Consider the following 9,569-nt stretch of genomic DNA (forward strand, 5'->3'; position numbering starts at 1 on the left):
TCAACAAGTGAACAGTAATAGAATCTGAACTGTTCAGGGAGTAGAAGTACAACACCATCCGATTATTTAGAACCTGGAATTGCAGAAAATATTCTCCCACTACAAATTGCAGCAATGGCAGATGTGTTAGACATGTAATTCTGTCACGCCTCTTAGGCTGCCTTGTGCGCCAAAGGGTTGTTATAGGAGTAGGATCTTGTTCTGTTTATTCTCTCTTATCCCTCCTGTAAAATCTCCCTGTAATATCTCTTCGGTTGTAACCTATGAGAGATGGATCTCTCCCAAATCAATATAAATATACCGCGGCCCTCTGTATGAGGGTAGAGACGCTTACCCAAATTAACATGGTAATCAGAGCCTCCCTCTTCCTCATCTAGCGATCATCACCTCCATCCTATCGCCCACACAATTTTTTTTCGCCCACATCCTTCCCATCCTCCCATCTCCGGCGCCATGTCCACCTCCTCTAGCCAACTCAGCTCCACCGGCCTGAACAACACCATCTCCGAGCCTCTCACACGTACCAATTACATTCTCTGGCGAGCCCAAGCTCACTCCCAGATCATGGGAGCCGGGCTATATGGGTACCTTGATGAAATCCTACCCGAGCCACCTCGAACCATCACCACCAAATCCTCAGACAGGAAAGATCAGATTGGTCCGAACCCCGCCCATACCCCATGGCTCATCCAAGATCAACAAATCGTAGCCTACTTGCTCCGCAACCTTTCCAAAGAAGTCCTGGTGCAAGTCGCTTCCCTCGAGACCTCGCATGCCATCTGGTCTGCCTTGGCAAACATGTTCTCTGACCAATCCAAGTCTCGCATCAACAACTGCCGTATTGCTCTCACCAATGCCCAAAAGGGTTCCCTCAGTGCCGCCGCCTACTTTGGGCAGATGCGGGTGCTGTCTGATGAACTCGCGGCTGCAGGAAAACCCATCGGCAAAGATGAACTCATCTCTTTCATCATCGCCGGTCTCGACATGGAATATCAGCCCATCATCTCTGCTCTTGATGTACGCATTGATCCTGTCTCCACCGATGAGCTCTTTGGCATGATCTCCAACTTCGATCAGCGCGTCGAGCTGTTCCAAGGAACGGGTCCCGGCGCCTTCAAGTCTTCTGCCAATGCCGCCTATCGCGGTCGTGGGCCTCTCAAACCCTCTCAGAACCCTCCCAAGGGCGGTGGCGGTGGGGGCTATCATGGCGGTCCAGGCGGCAGCGGCGGCGCCCACTTCCAGAACGGCGGCGGCGGTGGTGGCGCTCCCTATCCGCATGGTGGTGGCCACTTCCAGCACGGCGGCGGTGGTGGCGGAGGCCACTACAATCAGCACGGCAACAACAACTCTCAGCGCCGCAACAACAACAACAATCGTCGCCCTTCCAATGTTATGATGAGTACTTTAATAAGTGCCAAAATTGCAAGAAAGATAATCATATTGCGAAGGATTGTGACTGGCGTTATGCCGAGAACAACTCCCAACGCAAGAAGGTTGCAGCTGCCGTGGATGCCTCCTATGGTGTGGACACAAACTGGTACGCTGACTCCGGTGCCTCCAACTACATCACTCATGAGCTGGACAAGCTAACCATGCATGACAAGTACCCCGGGCAAGATCAAGTTCATAATGCAAATGGAGAAGGTATGGAGATAGCTCATGTTGGTCATTCAATTATTGCAACCCCTCATCGTGATATTCATCTTAAAAACATCTTGCATGTTTCCCAAACTGCCAAAAATCTTCTTTCAGTACATCGCATTGCTCTTGACAACAATGTTTTCCTTGAATTTCATCCCTATTTATTTTTGATCAAGGATCAGGTCACACGGAGAATTCTCTATCGTGGTAGATGCGTGCATGGGCTCTACCCCCTTTTTCCCAAGTTCAGGAGCTTCAATAAACAAGTATTTGGTGTCATCAAAATTTCCCCGGACAGGTGGAATGCTAGACTAGGACATCCATCTTTTTATGTCGTGCAAAAAGTGCTTAGAAATAATAAGCTCCCATGTGTTGGTGAGCGTAGCATCGAAACTGTTTGTGATTCTTGTCAAAAGGCAAAATCTCATCAATTGCCTTATCATATTTCTACCAAACTGCTCCAACTTATTTTTTCTGATGTATGGGATCCTGCCCCCTCCTCGGTTGGTAGACATACTTACCTCGTTAGCTTCATTGATGATTTCAGCAAATTTACTTGGATTTATCTTCTCAAACGTCGTTCCGATGTTTTCCAAGTATTTAAGAATTTTCAAGCACTTGTTGAACACAAGTTTGATCGCAAAATAATTGCCGTCCAGTCTGACTGGAGTGGCGAGTACGAGAAATTAAACTCGTTCTTTCAAACACTTGGCATTTTCCATCATGTTTCTTGCCCCCATGCGCACCAACAGAATGGCTCCGTAGAACGCAAGCATAGGCATATCGTGGACGTAGGCCTCGCTCTTCTTGCGGGTGCATCTATGCCCTTAAAGTTTTGGGACGAAGCGTTCCTCACTGCTGTTCATCTCATTAATATGCTTCCTAGTCGTGTCATTGACAATGATACTCCCATGCACTGACTTCTCCAAGTTAGACCCGATTACAAGTCTCTTCGTGTTTTTGGGTGTGCCTGTTGGCCAAATCTCCGTCCCTACAATAATCGAAAACTTATGTTTTGTTCCACACAATGTGTGTTTCTTGGCTATAGTGCCCAGCACAAGGGTGTCAAGTGTCTTGATGTACCCAAGGGACGTGTCTATATCTCCAGAGATGTTGTTTTTGATGAGACGGTTTTTCCTTTCGCCAACCTTCATCCTAATGCCGGTGCCCTCCTTCGCAAGGAAATCCTACTTCTTCCTTCTCATTTGACCTCTTTGCATCACGGGGACAATAATTGTGATGACATGACTAACCCTCCTAACCTTGAACTTGAGTCTTCTGGTACTGCAGGGTCGGATGTTGAGGCAACAGAAGAAAATTTGGTGAAAAATCGTGAAGAAAACAGGTCAAACGAGCAATATTTCATGTGTCCCCCGTGCTGCAACAACCCTGCCACCGAATCCGCCTCGGGATCACCCTCACCAGAATCTGCCTCGGGATCGCCTGCGTCAGATGTGTCGCCGTGCCAGGTTCCGGGTGGCAGCGCCCCCAGACTCCGCGCCTGCAGGCCACCCACCCACGCCACGCGCGCCTCGCGAACCTGGAGATGACACGCGGCGGGCCGCGGGCCCGCTCTCCCCCACGCGCGCGTCGGCTTCCGCAGATCACCCGACCGAGCGGTTCGATGTGGACCCGCGGGTCTACACCAGGCGCCTGCACCAACCAGAGGCGAGCACGGGATCCAATTCCGATCCGGTGGCGGCTCTGCCCGGATTTTCTTTTCTGCGCCACCTTCGCCCGTGTCTTCACCAGCATCTGCCACAGAAGATCTGGTGGGGGAATCTGCTTCGGTTCTGCTGCAGCAGATCACAGGATCCTCTGCGCCAGCAGCTGCTGCATCCGTTCCTGATGCACCACGCACGTGCCTTCGATCAGGGGTAATTCAACACACAAATTACAAAGTTAAGTTTGGTTTGACATGTTCCACAGGTGAACCTCGTACGTTCCAAGAAGCATGCAAGGATTGACATTGGAAAAAGGCAATGGAAGAAGAATTTCAAGCCTTGCAGAAAAACAAAACATGGCACCTAGTTCCCGCACACCGAGGTAAAAATTTGATCGATTGCAAATGGGTATTCAGGATAAAGAAGAAATCAGATGGCACAATAGATCGTTATAAAGCTAGGCTTGTTGCAAAATGATTCAAACAGAGGTACGGTATTGATTATGAGGATACATTTAGTCCTGTTGTTAAAGCTGCAACTATCCGTCTTGTTTTGTCCATCGCTGTGTCCAGAGGATGGAGTCTCAGACAGCTAGATATACAGAATGCGTTCCTTCATGGTGTTCTGGAAGAGGAAGTGTATATGTGTCAACCTCCTGGTTTTGAAGACAAGAACAAACCCTCATATGTGTGCAAACTTGACAGGTCCCTTTATGGATTGAAACAAGCCCCTCGAGCTTGGTACTCACGGCTAAGTACAAAGCTTCAGTCACTGGGTTTTGTGCCCTCAAAGTCTGACACATCTCTATTTATCTATAATAAGTCACATATATCCATATTTGTGCTTGTTTATGTTGATGATATTATTGTTACAAGTTCATCCAGTGCAGCAGTAACAGCCTTGTTAAAAGACTTGAATGCAGACTTTGTTCTCAAGGATTTGGGAGACTTGCACTTCTTTCTTGGCATTGAGGTCAAGAGAAACAGGGAAGGTGGCCTTCATCTCTCTCAGGAGAAGTATGCAGCTGATCTCCTGAGCAAGGTTAGCATGGAAGGGTGCAAATCCTCACCCACACCATTGTCTAGTACAGAGAAGTTATCTCTTGAAGAAGGCGAACCCTTGAGCCAAGATGATAGCACAAGGTACAAAAGCATGGTAGGAGCTCTTCAGTACTTAACCCTTACAAGGCCTGATATTTCCTTTGCTGTAAACAAAGTTTGTCAATTCCTTCATGCACCTACCACTGCACATTGGACTGCTGCGAAACGCATATTAAGATATGTGAAGGATACTTTGAGTATTGGTCTGACATTCAGCAAGTCACCATCCACTCTTGTTAGTGCTTTCTCTGATTCTGATTGGGCAGGGTGCCTAGATGACAGACGCTCAACAGGTGGTTTTGTTGTTTTCTTTGGACCTAATCTTATCTCGGTGTGCAAGAAAACAGGCCACAGTCTTGCGGTCAAGTACTGAGGCAGAATACAAGGCTCTAGCAAATGCAACGTCAGAAATCATTTGGGTCAAATCCATGCTCAGAGAACTTGGCATAGGTCATGCACAACCCTCTTGTCTCTGGTGTGATAATCTTGGTGCTACATATCTATCTGCTAATCCTGTTTTCCATGCAAGAACAAAACATATTGAAATTGACTATCATTTTGTTCGGGAAAGAGTTGCAAACAAAGAGTTGGAAATTCGTTTTGTTCACTCCAAGGATCAAGTTGCAGATGGGTTCACCAAAGCTTTGCCTACAAGACAGTTTGAAGAGTTCAAGCGTAATCTTAACTTAGTTAAGTTATGATTAAGGGAAGGTGTTAAACATGTAATTCTGTCACGCCTCTTAGGCTGCCTTGTGCGCCAAGGGTTGTTATAGGAGTAGGATCTTGTTCTGTTTATTCTCTCTTATCCCTCCTGTAAAACCTCCCTGTAATATCTCTTCGGTTGTAACCTATGAGAGATGGGTCTCTCCCAAATCAATATAAATATACCGCGGCCCTCTGTATGAGGGTAGAGACGCTTACACAAATTAACAAGATGCTCATGTGCTCCACCTTCGGAAGCGATTAGTCAATGAAAGGAGTAAGGAAACTAGTACTTAGTACCCCGCCTAAGAAATAGATACATTCTATCAAGTTATTAGGCATTTGTAAACAATTACATGAAGCCTGCTGCTCATGCCTGGAAAAAAATACAGTAGCTTGATCAAATACAACTACGTACAGTTATATTGAAGATTTCTTGTCCTGAATAAATGAATGGATGGTATATATAGAAAAACGCCGCATAATTCTGCTGATGCACGTGAAGACATGTACAGCTGAATTAAATCAATTGATAAGTTTCTATTGGAAGCGAGAACTTTGCTGATCCAAACTTTAATACTTATGATATAAATTGAAGAAACTTTAAGAGTTTGTGCTTTGAATCAAACCAAAACAGACTGCTGTAGAACGGATATCATAGTCATAAGACACAAAATTAATTTAGCACAATTGTGATTGCAAGAGTAGCACAAATTCAGATATGAAACAGGCTAGGGGACGGAGGAGGAGGAGGAGGAGAAGGGGACGGGGAGCGGCGCGCGGTGACTAACGGATGCCTAACACTATAATGCTCAGAAGAAAGAAACAACACAAACACACATTATTGTACTAGCTAGTAGAGTCTTATTTCTTTCAATCTTCATTACAGCATTACAGACCTTGAACATTATATTGTACTACTCCTTGTTGCCTCACACATACCCTAAACCCTAATTTGTTGTCTTGAATCGTAGTACGTCTTCTAGTTAGTTGGGGACACTATAACCTCTTGGCCTCACCAGCAGATCTAGCACGCGCAAAGCATCTCTTGGGCTCTTAATTCCTGTTTCCTGCTCCAGCTCCTGAGCCGCTGCGTAATGCCCCCTTCCCCAGCTTGTACGCCCGGTTGTTTTATCCCAGTCAATAAGTAAAAACGACATTCTTCCCCAGTTTACACAGAATTCTGCCTCAACATCGAGCATGTTGGTCTCTTCCTCCCAGTGATTGGCCAACCTGTTGCTGACGGGCCGGAAACGGGCTGCTTCGGCTATCATGACGATGAACCTGGCCATGCCTCGCTTAGCCGGTCCAAGGTCCCCGCCGGGGGAGTATGAGTAGCTTGCCAGAAGGCGCACTCCCTCTTTCGCCGCCTCCCTCCCGAGCGGTACAAACGGGAGGTTTACGTGGCCACCCTCTCCGAGAAGCTCGCCGTAATTCTCCCCGAAGGGGAGAACTGTACAGCCCGCGAACCGGAAGCCTCCTATGCAGTGCCAGTGCCCGCTCGAGTTCCTGAAGCCCATGGCGGAGATATCGTCGTCTGCGAAGGCGACCACGCACTTGTCCTGAGGAAGATCACCTTATGAATAAATAAAGCAAAAGTCAGAGAGGATGGTCGAATTACAACTGAACTGAAAAGCCGAAAAGCGAACGAATCTGAAATTAAGCTGGATTCATTTACCGTTGAGGTGGCATAAAATCACTCGAGCCGGTAGGTCATAGAAGTTGGGGCGTCGAACCGCCAACGCCCTGCTCGTCAGCACTCGCAGCTCAGGCTGGTTCCTCACCAGTATTCTCTTCAAGTCTGCGTAGTTCTTGGTGTAGGGGTCGATGGTGTAATTGAAGTAGAGGTGGACGAACTCCGTGGAACAGACCAGGGGTAGGAAGAAAGCTACTACAAATAGTAGAACAAGAAGAGTCGAATGACGGATTTTCGCTGCCATTATATATGGTGTTAGATGGATCGATGGATGGAATCTGGTTCCTACTCTCCAGGGGGAGAGCCGCTTTGCTATATATAAGAGAAAGGAATCCTGTCGTGGATTACAAGCCAGCAGGACGATCGATCGCTAGGATTCATGCATCCATCTGTCGTGGAGAACAATTAAGAGAAAGAGATAGAAAAGGATACGGGATAGATAGTTGAGAGAGATTGCATGCATGGCGTATAGCTTTCAAACTTCTCGAGTTTTATATGTCATGGAGTTTTATAGCGCCGCGCTGTCGACTGTTGACAGATTTTGTGAGCAGAAAAATAATGGAGTTCTTGGCATGATCAACAAGTAATACCAACTAGCGAATTTGCTCCTTGTACTACTCTCCTCCTTAGAATGTTTGGGGGTAATTAATATGCTTGGAAATTAGAGTATGTATGTAATGTCTCTGTACGTATATTAGCAACAGACAAGAAGAGTACGTATGTGTACTGAAATTGAACTGCTATTACAGCTCATACTGAAACTGAAACTAACTGATTTTGATAGACACTAACTGAAACTGATACCTGAAGCACTCCTTGATTTTGATAGAGACACTAACTGAAACTGATACTGATACACTAAAAAAAATATCAGACCCCTGCTCACTAGCACCCAGGCCATATTCTTATAGAGGAAGCCGCGAGCAGCAAATGTGCGGACGAGGGACTCGAACGCGAAAACTTATACACTACACTGACTGGAGTATGAAAATGAAACTGGATTGCCGCATCCAAATTTGAAACCACATTCAGATTGGATTGTGTTAAGGTTCCTCCAGGATTGAACAAACCAAATTTGGAACAGATTCGTATTTGGACAGATTTCGTATTTGAACAATTTTCGAGTTCCACATTTCCGTTCAAATTCGAAATTTGTTCATACTCAAAAATTGTTCAAATTAAAAAAATGTTCAAAACCAAAATTTGTTCCAAATCGAAAATTGTTCAAAATAAAAAATTGTTCAAATTTTAAAACTGCTTAGATTTTATAAAATACTCGGATTGTAAAAAAGAAAGCAGAAAAATAAAAAGAAACAGAAAACGCACGAAAAAAAAGGGAAAATCGTACTAATTAATGGGCCGGCCCAGGCCAGCACCCGCGTGAGCGGAACCGAAAACTGTCCGCGATGAGCGGAACATAGGTTTCACCGCGTAGGTCGCCGCATAGCGCCGTCGCGCGTACCACCCCCCTGTGTCTTTCGTTCTCTTATCGGGCCGGCCCAGCTCGGTTCCCATCTTCTGTTTTCTTCCTTCGATTCGTGCTCTATTTTCTTCCTCCCGTCTTCTTTTCTTCTTCTCCATCTCCTTTCTCCTTCTCCTTCCGCGCGGTAGTTTTCTAGATCGACAGCGGACGGAGGTCATCCCTCCGCCGGGCGCTCTTCACCAAGGTTTGAGAATCAACCTTGACCGCCATCCCCGTCTTTGTCTCTCTTTTTTTTTTCTTCTCGGATGTGCGTTTTCACCCCGCTGGACAGTGATTTATTTAGAGACTTTAAAAAACAGAGTTACCCGCGATAATTGGTAACCAAAAAAAAAGATTGATGCAACATGTCAAATCAAACTGCAGCAACTAATGTATTAGATACTTCTATTCCAAATTATTTTTAACAGAATATCCATTAGGTCGCAGTCAAAAATATGCAACTCAAACTGAACCTAATGAAGAGGCGGGAGAGGGGGCAGGTAAAGGAGAACGGGTCATTGCCATGGACACCATGTCAGCGGCAGAGGGTTTCAGACAGTCTTTCTTGCATGCATCCATGGACGGGTAGCACTCTTGATTGAGGAGACAACACAAGCAGACCCATCCAGCTTTGCACGGTCTATTGTTGACACAAAGTCCATACGGTAAATTGATCTTCTCGTCATCCACGTCTTCTTCACCGATGATACGACCTATATATGGAACAACAGATGAATTAGTCCTTGATAGATATGGTAACTGATCATTTTAGACTGATTAACAAACAATCAACATTAGACAATGATAGGTGAGAAAGAATTGATAGCTCTAGCGTTGTGGAAGTGCATACATACATTGCGCAGTAGGTGCGGAGCATAGGAGATGGAGAGACAGTAGCAAGGCTAGACCGTAGATGCGAATCGTGTGCTTGTCCATCCTCTTCTAACACAAGATATGCATGCTTGCTCTATCAACACATGGCCTGTATATAGAGAGAAGGGAGATCCAGTGCAGAAAAGATCCAGCAATAAAATAGTACCTATTAATTGGCCCGAAAAAACATATTGCAGCAATTAATAAGACATCCGAGAAATAAAAACATATTTCAGTTATAAATAAGACATGCCAACAATTAATAAAGCATATTTCAACACTTGATAACCGGTTTCATATTAAAAACAGATTCCGGCACTAAAGAAGACATTTCTGCTATAAAAAGTTGTAAGACATAATAGGACATTTATAGAAGAGATATTTCAACACTTAAAAAACACGAAATGAGATATCAACACTTATTAGGATAT

General features: G+C 45.4%; 1 protein-coding gene, 1 long non-coding RNA gene and 1 pseudogene across 2 annotated transcripts; 1 reads left to right on the forward strand and 2 right to left on the reverse strand.

Moving 5' to 3' along the window:
- Positions 1 to 936: 936 nt before the first annotated feature.
- LOC123047829 (uncharacterized) lies at positions 937 to 1,075 on the forward strand (annotated as a pseudogene).
- Positions 1,076 to 5,948: 4,873 nt separating this feature from the next.
- On the reverse strand, positions 5,949 to 7,107 carry LOC123039802 (uncharacterized). Its single transcript, XM_044462806.1, has 2 exons — positions 6,786 to 7,107; positions 5,949 to 6,683 (listed from the first exon to the last, which is right to left on the reverse strand). The coding sequence occupies exons 1-2, from the start codon at positions 7,045 to 7,047 to the stop codon at positions 6,094 to 6,096; spliced, it is 852 nt and encodes a 283-aa protein (XP_044318741.1). The 5' UTR covers positions 7,048 to 7,107; the 3' UTR covers positions 5,949 to 6,093.
- Positions 7,108 to 8,633: 1,526 nt separating this feature from the next.
- On the reverse strand, positions 8,634 to 9,241 carry LOC123039803 (uncharacterized). Its single transcript, XR_006417986.1, has 2 exons — positions 9,120 to 9,241; positions 8,634 to 8,978 (listed from the first exon to the last, which is right to left on the reverse strand). It is a non-coding gene; the product is annotated as an uncharacterized lncRNA (long non-coding RNA).
- Positions 9,242 to 9,569: the final 328 nt, after the last annotated feature.

This window comes from Triticum aestivum, chromosome 2B (assembly GCF_018294505.1).
Source record: "Triticum aestivum cultivar Chinese Spring chromosome 2B, IWGSC CS RefSeq v2.1, whole genome shotgun sequence".
In the NCBI taxonomy this organism is placed as follows: domain Eukaryota; kingdom Viridiplantae; phylum Streptophyta; class Magnoliopsida; order Poales; family Poaceae; genus Triticum; species Triticum aestivum.